The sequence below is a fragment of the Dryobates pubescens genome, chromosome 12, assembly GCF_014839835.1.
Source record: "Dryobates pubescens isolate bDryPub1 chromosome 12, bDryPub1.pri, whole genome shotgun sequence".
Lineage (NCBI taxonomy): Eukaryota > Metazoa > Chordata > Aves > Piciformes > Picidae > Dryobates > Dryobates pubescens.
The window spans coordinates 6409906-6427467 of record NC_071623.1 but is presented as its reverse complement, the minus strand read 5'-3'; the positions used below and the strand labels follow the sequence as shown (position 1 = coordinate 6427467).

Below are 17562 nucleotides of genomic sequence, written 5' to 3'. Positions count from 1 at the left end.
GTGCTGTCAAAATATTCCTTAGCAAAGACAGGGGGATTCTTTTTAAAGGGCTGTGTACAGACTCCTGGCAAATTAACTGCACTAAGGTAATCACAGAATGTTAAGGGTTGGAAGGGACCTCAAAGGATCATCCAGCCCAACCCCCCTGCCAGAGCAGGAGCACCTAGAGCAGATCACACAGGAACACAGCCAGGAGGGTTTGGAATGCCTCCAGAGACAGAGACTCCACAGCCTCTCTGGGCAGCCTGTTCCAGAGTCTGGCACCCTCACAGGGTAAAAGTTTTTCCTTCTGTTCCTGTGGCACCTCCTCTGCTCTAGCTGGCACCCAGTGCCCCTTGTGCTGTCCTTGGACATCCCTGAGCAGAGCCTGGCTCTGTCCTCCCCACACTGCCCTGAACATCTTTATCCCCAGCAATGAGGGCAGCCCTCAGGCTCCTCTGCTCCAAGCCCCAGTTCCTCAGCCTGTCTTCAGCAGGAAGATGTTCCACTATCTGCAGCAGCTTTGTGGCTCTGTGCTGGACTCACTTAAGCAGTTTTCTGAGGGCCTTCTTGAACTAATGGACCCAGAACTGGGCACAATATTCCAGATGTGGCCTCAGCAGGGCACAGTAGAGGGAGAGGAGCACCTTTCTTGACCTACTCACCACAGCCCTTCTAATCCACCCCAGGATGCCATTGGCCTTCTTGGCCACGATGACACATTGCTGCCTCATGGGCATCCTATTGTCCACCAGCACCCCCAATTCTTTAATCCTTATGCTGCTCTGCAACAGGTCAGCCCCCAACCTACCCTGGTCCATGGAGTTGTTTTTTCCCAGGTGCAAGACAACACTTGGCCTTGTTGGATTTCATTCAGTTTCTCCCCACCCAACTCTCCAGGTGTGTGTTTTACATAGAGGTGATCAGGGGTCTTAATTTGTGTCAAAATGATGCCTGTGGGACTACTGGGTGTGTGAAGCCTTCTGTGGCTTTTTTGTTTGTTTAATTTTCTTAGTTTTGCTTTGGTCTCTTTTATGAAGAGGGAGCAGATGTGCAGAGTTATCTGTGTTCCTTCTTACTGCTTCCAGTGGTGTGGTGCTTTTAATTGGCTTGTAACTTGGGCTCTCCTCTGTGTGTGTAGCTCCTTTTGATCGCTGAACCAGTAATAAGCTTCCTAAATTGTTCTGCTTGCTCGATTCTCACAGCTGACAAGGAGACCTTGCAATGCCTGCAGCCTACCCATGAGGACTTGTAAGCCATTCCCCTCTCCTGCTCCCAATAATTTATCAGTGGAAAGATATTTTTACTTTGCTGTTTCTTTTAGATCTTTCCAAAGCTTTTGTACTCAAGCCTGTTGCCCTTACTTTGTGAGCATTTCTGTGCTACCAAAGGCTTGCTGGTCATACCAAAAAAGAAATGTGGCTTGTTATGTCTGTGTAGGGTGACAGCATGCCATTTAAAAGGTGGCACATAAGTCTTTAAAGCAGAGAGATTTTTCTGGGGAGTCAAAAATGGGAGCTTTATAGAATTAGATGTCTTTGCAGACAAGGTTAATGACAGAAAAAGGACAGACCAAACAGGAAGGATATGGATGTGGTGGAATATGTCCTGAGAAGGGCCATGAGGATGAGCAGAGGGATGGAGCTGCTCTGCTATGAGGACAGACTGAGGGAGTTGGGGCTGTTCAGTCTGGAGAAGAGAAGGCTCTGGGGAGACCTTCTTGTGGTCTTCCAGTGTCTGAAGGGGGCTACAAGAAAGCTGGGGAGGGACTTCTGATGGTGTCAGGGAGTGATAGGACTAGGGGGAATGGAAAAACTAGAAGTGGCTTGGATGTCAGGAAGAAGTTGTTCCCCATGAGGGTGGTGAGACACTGGCACAGGTTGCCCAGGGAGGTGGTGGAAGCCTCATCCCTGGAGGTTTTTGCAGCCAGGCTGGATGTGGCTGTGAGCAACCTGCTGTAGTGTGAGGTGTCCCTGCCCATGGTAGGGGGTTTGGAACTGGATGCTCCCTTCCAACCCTGACAGTTCTATGATTCTATAAATATTCCTTAAAGGAGGTTCAGAGATTATTAAGCCAAAACAGCTTTAGCCAAGGATGAGAAAGTGAGCTGATTTTGCAGTATTTTGTAGTTGTAAGCTTATTGATTTGTTATTGTTCAAGTATTTCTGAATTTGGGTCATTTATACTAGAAATTGTTAGCCATGTTTTTTCTGTTAAAAGAAATACACTGAGGAAACACTACAGGAAAAAATACAGATTGGAATTGCTGACTGTGTAAGTAGAAACAAAGCAGGGAATTAACTCTGTCAGTGGAGGTGATGAGCAAAACTGGGAGGATCCAGTTGAGGACAAGGTCATAGTTCTTATGCAGCCCAGAAGGCAAATTGTGTCCTGGGCTGCAGCAAGAGGAATATGGCCAGCAGGGCAAGAGAGGGGATTGTGCCCTCTGGTGAGACCTCACCTTGAATACTGCATCCAGTTCTGGTGTCCCCATCATAAGAAGGACCTAGAACTGTTGGAGCAAGTCCGAGTGCAGTGTTGCACCACCCTCATGCTAAAGAACTTGTTCCTAACACCCAATCTACATCTTCTTTTCTCTCATTTCAAACCCTTGTCCTGTCAGTGCAGGCTGTTGTAAGGCTTTGCAGCCTTCTTGTAGTGCCCTTCAGGTCCTGGAAGACTGCTCTTAGGTCTCCTCAGAGCCTTCTCTTCTCCAGGCTGTAAAACCCCAGTTCTCTTAGCCTGTCCTCGTAGCAGAGGTGCTCCAACCCCCTGATCATTTTTGTGGCCCTCCTCTGGACCCATTCCATGAGATCCACGTGCTTCCTGTGCTGAGGGCCCAAGAGCTGGACACAGTACTCCAGATGAGGTCTCACCAGAGCATACATAAAATCCTTTTCTAATAGAATAGAATAAACCAGGTTGGAAGAGACCTTCAAGATCATCATGTCCAACCTATCATCCAACACCACCTAATCAACTAAACCATGCCACCAAGCACCCCATCCAGTCTCTTCTTAAACACCTCCAATGATGGTGACTCCACCACCTCCCCAGGCAGCCCATTCCAATGGGCAATGTGTAGAATTTCCTCCTATCTTACTGTCAACTCCTAATGCCATAAATAAATCTGAAATATCTGACACAGAATAAATGTAAGAGCTAATCTTGTCTTTAGCCTTTCATATAATGGACACCAGTTCCAACTGAGCTCTGCTATGTGGGTCCAATATAGATATTTTTGCCTAGGACAATATTTACAAAGCACCAACTCACTGAATGCTTTGTAGAAGTCCTCTTTGTATAAATCCCAATAATCAGCCTATTAATTTTTTTCATAGGGTCAAAAGATGGAAAGCGAATAGGAAATGGTTGATCCACTTCCAGTGAGAGGAAGGAAGTTCACTAGCTGGAGATGTCTTTGTCAAAAGAAAATGAATGGCCTATATACATAGACTTTATATTTCAGAGAGGAGGGAAACAGCTATGATCTCTTCAAAGAGTGGTTAGAAATGTTGTTTTTGAGATGATGTCTTCTTAATGAGTTGTCAAAAACATTGTTGGGAGCTCCCTCTTTGACATAGAGAAAGGAATCACTGTGGCTTCAGTCTGCTGTAGTGACAGTTGGAAGCCAAATTCTTAGGAAGCTCCACTTCATTATTTTTTTGTATTATTTAACACACACACACATCCCCCACAACCCCCCATAGAATGTTTTCTGCAAATAGCTTTTAGCACTAGCTGTGGTGTTCCAGCTGAAAAGAATAATCAGTTTGTTTCCCTGTTGTTTTTCTCGGCTGTGCTGTACAGAATATTGTCTCCCATCTGGCTGGATCTCCATGGTATTACTAATTAGGGTTCTTTGCAAAACACGCCTTTTGCATCTTCATCTTGAGTATTTCCTATTTGCAAACTGAAATGTTGGAACTTTCCTCCTGGGTCTACCTTTATCAGCTTCAGAATTGGCTGTGGTTGTGTTGCATGCATGTATGGCATCTTGGTTTTGTTTTGGTGTGAACCTTCTTTCATTCAGCTTTGGTAGATAACACCTTGAATTTTCTGAGCTTCAGGTTTTAATAGGCAAGGAGCCCTCCATTTCAGTTGAAATGCCCTGATGGACATAGGGTGGAAGTGATCAAAAATGATCAGAGGACTAGAACACTTTTCCCACAAGGATAAGCTGAGGGAGCTGGAGGTGTTCAGCCTGGAGAAGAGGAGGCTCCAGGGAGACCTGAGAGCAGCTTTCCAGTACCTGGAGGGGCTACAATAAGGCTGCAGAGGGACTGTTTGCAAAGACCTGCAGTGATGGGATGAGGACAATGGTTTGAAATGAGAGGAGAGCAAATTCAGATTGGATGTTAGGAACAAGTTCTGCACCATGAGGGTGCTGGAACACTGTAACAGGTTGCCCAGGGAGGTGGTTGAGGCCCCATCCCTGGAGATACTTGAAGTCAGACTGGACAATGCTGATCTAGTGGAGGATGTCCCTGCTGGCTGCAGGGGGTTTGGACTAAATGACCTTTGGAGGTCCCTTCCAACCCAAACCATTCTGTGATTCTATGAAGTTTGCCCTTCAGCAAGTGTATGTTTGAGATGCCCTTCCTGTTAAGACTTGCTTTACAAGGTGGCAAAATAAAAATGCTTCTCTTTCAGTCCTCAAAACCTGGTGACTCTCAATGACACCTCAGCCTGTACTCTGGGAAAATATTAATGAGCATTGCATCCTAAAACTTCAGAAGAGCAAGAGGGGTTAATACAGGGCAGGGATCTCTGGGGTGTGGAAAGCAAAATGCTGCTGTGTAGGTATCTGATGTTTTCTTTCCTCTGATCCCATCCTACTCCTTGTGGAGGAGTGGCTGCTGGTTTGGGATGCACATTGCAGAGCACAACAGCTTCCCCTTCTCCTGGGTTAACTTTTCTGCAAATAAGTTGTTATCAAACCCACAGCTGTGACACACCAGGAAAGAACAATGACCAAGAGCAAATTAAAAGAGTAAACATCAAACAAAGTCTCTCCTGACCCATGTACAGGCAGATTGTAGACTTAGGAAGTCTGAACGCATATTAGAAGAAACTTAAGGTAGCTGGCCTTCACCTTCCAAAATGTACAATTACATTGTATTGTAAGTAGATAATTTAATTGCAAAATCCTCATTCAAGTGTTTCCAAATCAATTAGAATGAAGTATTGCCTGCCAAGCATATGTGGCCTTCATTGCCAGCCTTTTCCGTGCCTTTTATCTCTCTGTTGAGGAGCTTTCTTTTTATTCCAGTGTACAAATCCATACCACGTGTCCCTGGGTTATGTCATACAATTAAATAAATCTGCATGCCAGGGGAAAAAAAAAATAGCTGGCTGTGTGGTTAGATTGGGTGCATTCTGTGTGGCATCTCCCACAAGGGAAGATTGTGAGTGTGAATTCAGCAATCATCATCAACCTCAGGACAATTCTGCCGCTGTTCACTCACGCCAAAAATTATCTTGGTTTCCTTTTAGAGTTTGTTGTGTTCCATGCAAACATCTTTGTGCTCCTCTCTTATCATCATTTTTTTTTTAAGCTGGACAGTGCTGTTTTGTTCAGCTGCAAGCACTCAGAGTTTCTCACCCTGCTTTATACACATAACCACTGAAAATTATTATCCCATTGAGATTAATCAGTTTGTCTTGGCAGTTTAATGTCACGAGGCTGGGCGAAGCTGCTTGTAAAGTCCTCATTTTATATGTGGTCCCTGCTTTTCTTGAAGCTTCTCAGTTTAAATGTTGGGTAAATAATTAGGTCCAGTACAGCATAACATCATATCACAGAATTGTTAGGGTTGGACAGGACCTTAAGGATCATCCACTTCCAGCCGCACTGCCACGGGCAGGGACACCGCACACTAGATCAGGTTTCTCAGAGCCACATCCAGCCTGGCCTTAAAAACCCCCAGGGATGAGGTTTCCACCACCACCCAGGGCAGCCTGTTCCAGTGTCTCACTACCCTCATGGTGAAGAACTTCTTCCTAACGTCTTATCTGAATCTCTCCATTTCTAGTTTTGCTCTGTTCCCTCCAGTCCTATCACTCCCTGACACCCTCAAAAGCCCTTCCCCAGCTTTCTTGCAGGCCCCCTGGAAGGCCACAATAAGGTCTCCTCAGAGCTTTTTCTTCTCCAGACCAAATAGCCCTTCTTCTCTCAGTCTGTCTTCACAGGAAAGGAGCTCCAGCCCTCTGATGATTCTTGTGGCCCTTCTCTGGACACGCTTGAGCACCTCCAGATCTTTCTTGTAATAGAGGCTCCAGAACTGGATGCAGTACTCTGTGTGGGATCTCACCAGTAGAGGAATAGAGGGGGAGAATCACCTCCCTCAACCTGCTGGCTCCGCTTATATGGTTGTTTCCTAAATCATTTAAAATACTTTTGGGCTAATTTATGTCTTCATTAAGTTGTGTTTATATGAGTTATTCAGAAAAAAAATGAGCAGAGGAGGCATTGATTTTTTTTTTTTTTTTCCCTATGAACTATTAGGTTATTAAAACCCCAACCATATAAATTTCTGTATGTTTATCAACTTCCATGATTTTTGATAGACTTTTTTCTTAAGCTGTGTTTTGTTTGGTTTGGTCTTTTTTTCCCCCCCATCCTGCTGTGAGTAGCTGAGGCTTTTAAGAAAGAAAACCCTTAATGATGATCTTACACTCAGTGTGCTGCATGCAAGTGAATAAGGACTTTGATATGGATTTTAAGTATCTGGCTCCAGTTTCCCTGTACTCAGCACTGGTTAGGTCACACCTTGAGTACTGTGTCTAGTTCTGGGCCCCTCAATTTAAGAAAGACATGAAGACTCTTGAACGTGTCTAGAGAAGGGCAACAAGGCTGGGGAGGGGTCTGGAGCACAGCCCTGTGAGGAGAGGCTGAGGGAGCTGGGGGTGTTTAGCTTGGAGAAGAGGAGGCTCAGGGGAGAGCTTCTTGCTCTCTACAGCTCCCTGAAGGGAAGTTGTAGGCAGCTGGGGGTTGGTCTCTTCTCCCAGGCAACCAGCACCAGAACAAGAGGACACAGTCTCAAGCTGTGCCAAGAAAAGTTTAGGCTGAAGGTGAGGAGAAAGTTCTTCACAGGGAGAGTTGTTAGTTATTGGAATGTGCTGCCCAGGGAGGTGGTGGAGTCACCATCCCTGGAGGTGTTCAAAAGGGATTGGACATGGCACTTGGTGCCATGGTTTAGTAGTCATGAGGTCTTGGGTGACAGGTTAGACTTGATGATCTTTGAGGTCTTTTCCAACCCTATTGATTCTGTGATTCTATGAAGTGAAGCATAAAGGGTCACACCTTGCTGCTGTCCATTCTGCCATCCATCCATCACTCAGCTTCAACTAAATTTGGCAGAAGTTACAGGCTAAAGGATGCTGTATTCCTGCAAGGATGGTAAAAATAGGTGATACCCCAAGTCTTGAGGAGAAGGGCTTGGGGGTGTCAGTTGGTGACAAACTTCCCATGAGGCAGTAATGGTTGCTGGTAGTCCAGAAAGCAGCCATGTGCAGGTGGCATCCAAAGCAGGGAGAGCAGCAGCACAGGGAGGGGATTCTGCCCCTCTTCTCTGCTCATATGAGAGCCTGCCTGGAGCCCTGCCTCCAGTTCTGGTGCCCCTAGCATAAGATGGACATGGAGCTACCCAGAAGTGGTCATGAAGGTGATCAGAGGGCTGGAGAACCTTTGCTGTGGGGACAGGCTGAGAGTTGGGGCTGTTCAGCCTGGAGAAGAGAGTCCAGGGTGACCTGAGAGCTGCCTTTCAATACCTGAAGGGATCCTACAGGAAGGCTGCAGAGGAACTTTTCATAAGGGTGCCTAGCAATAGGACAAGGGAGCTGAGGGAGATCAGTGTTAGACTGGAGCTTAGGAAGATCTTCAGTGTGAGCATGGTGAGACTCTAGAATAGGCTGCCCAGGGAGGCTGTGGATATTTTCTCTCTTGGGGTGTTAAGGCCAGGTTGGATGAGGTTGTGGGCAAGCTGGTCTACTGGAAGGTGTCCCTGCCCCTGGCGGGTTAGAACTAGATGATCTTTAAGGTCCCTTCCAAACTAAACCAGTCTATGACTCTTTGAATCTCTGTTGTCATTTTGACTCAGGGCTCCAGAAGAATGCTTTCTGGCAGCAATTGCTTTTGAAGCAAGCTGTGGTTCTGGCATGTCACCCTGTTTTATATGGGTACTTTGACATGGAGATTAATTAAGAATTTGATTACAGGACTTATTTTTCTCTACCAGTTGGCCCACTTGCAGTTGCTGTGTTGTGGAGCCCCATGGCCATCTGCTTTGCCTTCCAGCCCTGCAGGCAGAGACCAGAGAAGAGAGGTTGTACAGAGGCTGACAGGGCTTCCTCCAAAATTCTGTCCTGTGACCCCACATTACCTGAAATTGGAGATTGGCAGCTACTGTGTCTCAGTGCTGTGAAAGTTACCTTTTGGATGAAAAGAGCTCTGGCAGCAAAATAAAGGACTTAAGCAGTGCGCTTCGGTGCCTTCAGCCGGGCAGCTTGACACACGCTCCAGGCTACTGCCTTGCTGGAAAAATCATCCCAACTTCCCTTTCTGCTGAGAAGCAGAACTGTAATGAGGGGTCCTGGCTGCTGGCATGATGGGCTGTAGGGCTGTCTGGCTTGCACAGAGAGGCAGCATGACTGCCTGCTGCCCACGAGTGTTACCGGATTCACAAGGCCAATGACACTGAAGCATAAAGGCAGGAGCTCTGCCTCATGCACTGCAGCTTTTCTGAGTGCTCACATAGAATCACAGAATTGTCTGGGTTGGAAAGGACCTCAAGGATTAGCCAGTCCCAACCCCCCTGCCATGGGCAGGGACACCTCACACTACAGTAGGTTGCTCAGAGCCACATCCAGCCTGGCCTTCAAAACCTCCAGGCATGAGGCTTCCACCACCTCCTTGGGCAACCTGTTCCAGCATCTCACCGCCCTCATGGGGAAGAACTTCTTCCTAACATCCAATCTGAATCTACCCATTTCTATTTTCTTTCCTTTCCCCCAGTCCTATCACTCCCTGACACCCTATAATGTCTCTCAGGTAACCTTTCTGTTTTCATCAGATGATCATCTTTGCAAATACTGACTCCTGCACCCCTGGTTTTAAGTTGCAGCATAGGATGTTGCTGTGAAGGTTTGAGCAAGTGTTCCTCACTGTCAGAAGAGAAAGCAAATCACAAGGAAAGGAGAGTAGCTGTGCAGATCAGGTGCAGGTCATCTCCTTGCCCACCTGAGGGCTGTGCAAGATGGCAGTGGTTGTAAAGGCTTTCACTAAAGCTTTTCCTCGTTAAGTTCACAGATTGCATTGGGATGGAAGGGCCCCTCAAAGGTCATCTTGTCCAAACCCCCTGCAGCCAGCAGGGACGCCTCCAACCAGATCAGGTTGTGCAGGCCACATCCAGTCTGATCTTGAATGTCTCCTCAACCACATCCCTGGGCACCCTGTTCCAGTATTTCACCATTCTCATTGTAAAGAACTTCCTCCTGATGTCCCACCTAAATTTCTCCAGCTCCAGTTTCGAAACACTGCCCCTGGTCCTATCACTCCAAGCCCTTCTAAACAGTCTCTCCCCAGCTTTCCTGTAGGTCCCCTTCAGATATTGAAATGTAACTCTAAGCTCTCTGTGGAGCCTTCTCTTCTCCAGGCTGAACAGCCTCACTTCTTTCATTGTGTCTTTGTAGCAGAAGTGCTCCAGCCCTCTGATCATCATTTGTGGCCCCACTCTGGACCTGCTCTATCAGGTCTCTCTTGTGTTGGGAGCCCCAGAGCTGGACACAATACTGGCATCTGGAAAAGCAATTCTGTGCTCTCCTTTAACTTTTGATTTCTTCATGCACTTTAGCTACCTTTTCAGAGTGCAACACAGAGCAGTGAAATCTGTAAAACCATCAAAGGAAAGGATCACTCTTCAGTGCCATACACCAGCAAAGCCAATTAACTTCAGCAGGGAAGTGGGGTTTAATGTGCTGTTAGGGATTACTGGCTAGCTGGAGGTGAGAGAAGTGACTATATGTAGTTTCCATCTCATTTCCTGATGCTAAGAATATCTGTGTCTCTCAGTGAAGGGCTAGTTTTGACTGAGCTCTGGTTATCTAATACCTAATAATACATATATAACATCTGCAGATTCATAGAATGGTTTAGGTTGGAAAGGACCTGAAAGCTCATCTAGTTCCAACCCCTCTGCCATGGGCAGGGACACCTTCCACTAGCCCAGGCTGCTCAAGGCCACACCCAACCAGGCCTTGAACACCCCCAGGAAGGAGGTGTCCACAGCCTCTCTGGGCAGCCTGTTCCAGAGTCTCACCACTCTCACACTGAAGAACTTCCTGAGCTCCAGTCTAACCCTGTTGTGCCTCAGCTTCCAACCATTCCCTCTTGGCCTATTTCTAGACACCCTTATGAAGAGTCCTTCTGCAGCTTTCCCCCAGGAGTGTTCTCTTTGCTAGGCTGAACACCCCCAGCTCCCTCAGCCTATCCTCATAGCAGAGGTGTTCCAGGCCTTGGATCATCTTTGTGGCCTCCTCTGGACTCACTCCAACAGCTCTGTGTCCTCCTTATGATGGGGGCACCAGAGGGAGAGTGCCTTTAGCCTATACAAAGTGTCATTCAGGTACAGTCACCTTCTATGCTTTCTCCCCCTGCCCCACTCCAGAGTATAGTTAACAACTGGAAACTTGAACATGTCTTTGTTCAGTAGGACCTGGAGCGAAGTAGTGGCAGGTGGAGAAGTCTGTTCTTTATTGTCTCAAGGGAGAAAAAGCAGATTTTTAGGGAGCAAAACCTTGGGTTTCTAGACTGAGGTTGTATTATTTGAAACAACAGAGTTTGCTGGCAGAAGAATGAGTCTTAAGTGCAGTGATATCTCAGGTAGGGCTGGGCTGCTGCTACATAGACCAGCTCACCACATCCGTGGCAAGGTCACCCACTGACCAAACTGACTCCAAAGTGGGAATTTCATCAACCCAGTAATGCCAGTGTAGATGACTTACCTGTAGCAAAGGTCTGATCATGTTGGCTGACCTATTGTTGAATGGACCAAGGTCTAAATGTGTAGAACGTGGTCATGCAGGATGGTTAGGGGATTAGCATCGCCCCTGTGAAGAGAGACTGAGAGCCCTGGGGCTGTTTAGTGTGGAGAAGAGAAGGCTGAGAGGGGATCTGATCAATGCCTATCAATATCTGAGGAGTGGGTGTCAAGTGGAGGGGGCCAAGCTCTATTGGGTAGTGTGCAGTCATAAGACAAGAAACAACAAGTTCAAGCTTGAAGATTTCACCTCAACGTGAGGAGAAACTTCTTTACAGTGAGGGTGCCAGAGCCCTGGATCAGGCAGCCCAGAGAAGTTGTGGAGTCTCCTTCTCTGGAGACTTTCCAAACCCACCTGGATGCATTCCTGTGCAGACTACTCTGGGTGCTCCTGCTCTTGACAAGGGGATTGGACCTGATGATCTCTGAAGGTCCTTTGCAACCTCTACAGTTTTGTGATTCTGTGATTGCAAAACCAAAGGCCATGGGGTGTTGAAGAGGACAGAAGTGTATGTGGGTTCAGCAACAGGCTAGGGAAAAAAAAAAGAGCCCTTAACTGCTGGGAGTTACTCAGGTGCAAATTTCAGGAGAGGAAATGTCCAAGCAGCCTGTTTGGTCTTCTGAAGTGTACTCTTAGCTTCCAGTAACCTGATTGTCCTTCTGGAATAATTGTTTTCTCAACCAGAAGGAGGATATGGTTTTCAAAAGACAAACCTTCCCTTGTGTCTCATCAGGACAGGACAACCTTCTTCTTCTGTTCTGAGCAACTGTAAAGAGACTTATGCAAGTGGTATGTGGAGCAGAGTGTAGACATGTTCTGGTGTTATTTCATCACTCTGAATAGAAAGGGTTGGAGCAGTGATTATCACATCAGCTTTTGCTCCTTTGAATAGTTATTTCCAAGTAACCTTAGTCTTGAAGGAGTCTTCCAGCATTAGCTGGGAAATGAATGCTGCAGGACTGCTGCTGACTTGTTTTTGAGTTCTGGCATTTGTCTTTAAAGATACTTCTTGTAACAAAGTCCCTGAGGAGCAGCTGACTTTCTTCAGTTGAAAGACTAGGCACAATCTCAAGGAATCTTGGGGTGGATTAGAAGGGCTGTGGTTAGGAGGTCAAGAGAGGTTCTCCCTCACTACAGGGAGTAGTGGGGAGAGGCCACATCTGGAATATTGTGCCCAGTTCGGGGACCCTCAGTTCAAGAAGGACCTCAGGGAACTGCTTGACAGAGTCCAGCACAGAGCCACAAAGATGCTGCAGGCCAGGCTGAGGGAGCTGTGGCTTGGGGCTTGGAGCAGAGGAGCCTGAGGGCTGCCCTCATTGCTGGGGATCAAGACGTGCAGGGCAGTGTTGGGAGGACAGAGCCAGGCTCTGCTCAGGGATGTCCAATGATAGGACAAGGAGTAGTGGGTGCCAGCTGGAGCAGAGGAGTTTACAAGGGAACAGAAGGAAAAACTTTTTACTTGTGAGGGTGCCACAGCCCTGGAGCAGGCTGCCCAGAGAGGTTGTGGAGTCTCTTTCTCTGGAGACATTCCAAACGCTCCTGCGTGTGCTCCTGCTCTGGCAGGGTGGTCTGGACTGGATGATCTTTCAAGGTCCCTTCCAATCCCTAACATTCTGTGATTCTTTGAGTCCAGTGATTAGATGAAAGCCTTTGACAGTGGAGATGTTCTGTAAAAGAGGCTTTTGGGGTGGATAGGGAGCCAAAGTAGCAGCCATGTGTGTGCACGTGTCCTTAAAGTCTTTGAGGTTGTTGTTAGTTGGAGAGTTTCCTTATTCTTCTGTAAGTCTGGGAATAAAGGGTTATTAGAGAATTTTATAGCAATGTCTCTGCAGTCATTACTCTGGCAGAAAGCACAACCAGCCGGTGTTTACGTCCGACTCTTGGCCGTGTCCTGTGCTTTTGCGAGGGATCAGAGGCTGTAAATATGCAGAAGGCTGAGGATCGAGCTGAGTGTGCAGGCTTGTTAACCTGAGCTCACGTCGAACAGTGAAAGCTTTTTGCTGAGGGCTTTTCTTTTTCTTTCAAACTTTCGTCTGCCCTCTGCTGGCAGCTGGAGATCTGAAACCACAGAATCATTCCGGTTGGAAAAGACCCTTGAGATCATCAAGTCCAACCATTAATCCTACTCTACAAGGTTCACCCTTAAACCAGATCCCCACGCACCACATCCAAACCACCTTTAAACACATCCAGGCTTGGGGACCCCACCACCTTCCCTGGGCAGCCTGTGCCGATGTCTGACCACTCTTGCAGGGAAGAAATGTTTCCTAATGTCCAAACTAAACCTCCCCTGGTGCAGCTTGGGGCTGTTCCCTCTTGTTTTATCAGTAATTACCTGTGAGAAGAGACCAGCAGCAGCCTCTCCACAAGGTCCTTTCAGGTAGTTGCAGACATCAATGAGGTCTCCCCTCAGCCTTCTTCAAACTAACCATCCCCAGCTCCTTCAGTCTCTCTCTGTCCGATTTATTCTCCAGGCCCTTCACAGCTTCCTTGCCCTCCTCTGCCCTGGCTCCAGCACCTCCACATCTCTCTTGTCTTGAGGTGCCCAAAACTGGACACAACACTCAAGGTGTGGCCTCACCAGAGCTGAGTCCCAGGGGACAATTCCCTCCCTGCTCCTGCTGGACACAGCATTTCTGATCCCAGCCAGGAATGCACTGGCTTTCTTGGCCACCTGGGCACACTGCTGGCTCATATTTTATTCTAATAGCAGAGCTGCCTGTGCCAACTTGCTCTTTGCAGTCAGCTTTACCAAACAGAGTTTGAAATCCTGTCATTAATCAAATTTCTCACCAGAGGTAGCTGCTGTGCCCATTATGGTTACAAGGTATATTACACGAACCTGCGTAGTAGTAAATAAGCTGTTTTGGCCTTAAAAAAATAATCCCTTGCTACAAGATTTGAACCAGGCAATAGTTATTGTGTCCTTCAATACTATATTTACTTTCTGAAGGCAAGCAGATTTCTGACTTCTGGCAGGTGTGCTGATTCATGAAGTCAAGCACTTGAGTTAAGAAATGGTAGTGGTGAGGATGCCTGTGCTGCTTTAGCTGCATATGCACTTGATACCTGTACATGTTAGACTGTATACCAGTTTCCTCCGCACAGTTTTTAGCCTAGTGGTGTGATGTATTTCTGCTTTCATCTGTGATGGTATGCAGAAGGACCTGGACAGCAGGAGAAGTGGGTGCGGGTGAACCCCATGAGGTTCAAGACCAAGTGCAGGGTCCTGCACCTGGGAAGGAAAAATTGATACAACCTAGGGGCTGAGGTGATAAAAAGCAGCCCTGTGGAAAAGGACTTGGGAGTTCTGGTGAGTGAGAAGCTGGACATGAGCCAACAATGTGCACTTGCAGCCCAGAAGGCCAATGGCAGCCTGGACTACATCAAAAGCAGAGTGGCCAGCAGGTACAGAGAGGTGATTCTGACACTTTGATCTGGTGAGACCTCTCCTGGAGTACTGCATCCAGCTCTGGAGCCCTCAACACAGGAAGAACTTGGACCTGATGGGATTGTTCAGTCTGGAGAAGAGAAGATTCCGGGCAGATCTAAGAGCAGTCTTCCAGTACCTGAAGGGAGGGCAACAAGAGGGACTGTTTGTGAAGGCCTGCAGTGACAATAGTTTGAAATTATAGGAGATGTAGATTGGATGTTAGGAACAAGTTCTGCACCATGAGGGTGGTGAAACACTGCAACAGGCTGCCCAGGGAGGTTGAGGCCCCATCCCTGGAAATCTTCAAGGTCAGGCTGGCCAAGGCTGTGAGCAGCCTGATCTATTGGAGGATGTCCCTGCTGACTGCAGAGGGGGTTGGACTAGATGACCTTTAGAGGTCTATTCCAGTCCAACCCATTCAGTGATTTTTCTGACATAACCCAGTCTCGTTTTGTTTTTTTCTTCTCCCAAGGAAAGTCCTCAGATTGTAGTTTGTTCTACTTTCCAGTTTCAGAAAGAAATGAAACCAGAAGCACTAATCAACTTTTGAACTTGCTTTGCCTCTTGAGAAGGTTCATCCTGTGTGCTGGCTAAGGAAAGAATTATACAAACTGCTTCAATTCTGATACATCCTCGTTTCTTAAGTATCTGCCATCAGCTTCCATCTTCTTTTAGTGTTACCCAAGTGGGGTCAAGGCACCCAAACTCTTGAGCAAGCCAACCTGAAACTTTTCATGTCAGCTTGGATGGCTGTGGCAGTTATAAGCATGGCTGGAGCTTTTGGAGCTTCTTCTGCCGCTTGCATTTGGGAAGCAAGGCGGAGCCTGCTGTAATTTTACTGACAGGCATCATTTTGGCAGTAGGTTTCATAGCTGTTGAATGTGGGAGAGTGATGAGAAACACTGCAGGATTTTGTGATGATAAACCCATGGATGTGAACTGTCTTGCTGTTCCTCTTCCCATCCTTCCAGCTTGTACTCATCCTGATTTCCATACACCAAGTTTCACCTCATCCCATGCTGCAGAAGACCTTAACTCCTGCATCAACTTCCTTCTTTCTCTTTCCCCAGCCTCTACTTGCTGCCCAGCTCAGTCTTGGCTCTTTGACACAGTTTTGATTTAACTTCTTCTGTTGCTTCTAGCCTGTTTTGTGCTGTTTTGACTTCCAGATCACTGAAAAACTTTCCAGTGGAGCTGTAATTTAATCATGATGACTACAGGATTTCCCTTCAAAGCAGCTGCCAATCTTTGCCCTGGTTGCTTTACTGAGCCACCTCCTCTTCTGTCCTCACTGCTTGTCACATTTGACCAAAAATGGCAGTCAAGTGAACAATAAACAGGGACTAGTATGGAAGTAGAATGAGTCTTGGATAATAAATAGATATTCTGTGAATCTCTGTCACAAGCCCACAAATTCTAGTTGTAATTAGCCAGCTGGGAGCTATAATCACAATTTTCCAGAGGCCTGGCTGCCACTGGGAAGCTGCTGTCTGTGTGCAGAGGATTAGAGATGGTGTTTGAAGGTGCTGCTTGGGGAAAAAGCAAGGTGTTATTTCAATGTGGGACGGCTGAGACCTGCCTTTTTCACCAGTCACAAGGTGAGAGGGATCCTCAGCCTTCCTACAGAGCTCTGCATTTTACAGAACGCAAAATCTTTGCTCCCCCAGACAGGCTGCCCTCGGAGAGGAGCTGCAAATGTGATGTTGCAAGAGGGGAGTGGAGGTTACAGTCAAAAGTTTGCCTGATAAAATGAACAACTGCAGCTCTTAGAGCAAGAGGGAGGGAGGCTCAAATACAATTCAGTAACTCAGAAGGGAGCAAAGGATGTAAAGTGTGCTGTGAGACAGGGTGTCTGCACTGCAGACCCCAGGAGATCTTGAAAACAGAGAAAGGGCACTGGAGACCCTGCCAGCTGCTGTAAAAGACACCATCCTCTAACTGGTCTGTCCAGTCACTAGCTGGTGAGCTTACCCTTGGTATTGCAGAAGGTCCATCTAAGGTCCACCTAGCTGCCTGTTCTAGGGCAAGCAGACAGGCAACCCTGAGGCACCTCATGCCTGCTTGCATGCCTTCCTAAACTGAGCTTTGCAGTGGTGCCTGCTGTGCGAAGAACTGGAGTGTCTGGCTCCAGGTACAAACCACCCTCCAGCACCTCTCCTCCCAGACAAATAACCTCCTTTCAGATGCCAGCTTGAGGAGGAAACAAAGTGTTTCCTACCTGGAAAAGAGGATAGGAGGGCTGCTGCCTCCTTACCCTGTTCTACTGCTAATTGCTGGGTGTTGAAAGGAGCTGGTGCAGGATGTTTCCTGTAGGCAAGGGAGCTGTGGGGCTGTCTTAAGCCATAAAAACGAAGGCTGGGACTCCACAGAGCATTACACCAAGAGCTGCATGCTGCTTTTACTCCTGAGCTACCTTTATTTTCTGGGATTTTTTTTAGCCAAAAAAAAAAAACACATTAAAATGAGGTTATTAACCAAGATGGATACTTGTTAATTGCATCCTTCTGGGTTGTTGGGTTTTTTTCCCACCAAGAAGGTTTGAAGTTTTAAACCAAGCACTAACAGGATGCTTGTTCGCTCTGAGAAGAAGAGTCGGGCACTTAGGCTGAGGACTTCAGCAGTAGGTAGGAGGCTGTGCCAAAGAGATATCCAAATCCCAGCTTGTTAAGCTGCCCAAATAGAAGTGCAAGATCTTTTTTGTTGCTGGAGTTGTTAAACTCGGCAGATGTGGTTTAGTTTTGATGGAAAGTTGTTTGTTATTATTATTACTCTTTAATTCATTTATTTTTTAGATGCTACTTCAGTTTTCCTAACACTATTTTTTTTCTTCTCCCTCTGACTACAGCTTTTGATGGATTTCTAAAAACTGATGAAAGACAGAGACTGGCAAAGGAGAGAAGAGAAGAAAGGGATAAATACCTTGGTAAGCTACCAGGAGATGTATGTATATTATATATGTATACATATTAATAGGCTTTAGCTACTAATATGACTTTTTTCTCATCTGAATTTTAAATGGGATTCAGTCTGTTCCTAATCTTTATTGCTTGGATTGTGACTTAATAATTAATGTTTTCTTTGCCATTTAAATGTTTAATGCTATATAGTTG

General features: G+C 46.8%; 1 protein-coding gene across 1 annotated transcript in view; it reads left to right on the top strand.

Moving 5' to 3' along the window:
• Window positions 1-17018: 17018 nt before the first annotated feature.
• The window catches only part of MAP7D2 (MAP7 domain containing 2), a 48501-nt gene continuing 47957 nt past the window's right edge, over window positions 17019-17562 (top strand). The window contains exons 1-2 of the mRNA XM_054166152.1: window positions 17019-17076; window positions 17298-17375. Of these exons, the coding sequence (XP_054022127.1) occupies window positions 17019-17076; window positions 17298-17375 (136 nt within the window). The remainder of the gene's footprint in view (window positions 17077-17297; window positions 17376-17562) is intronic.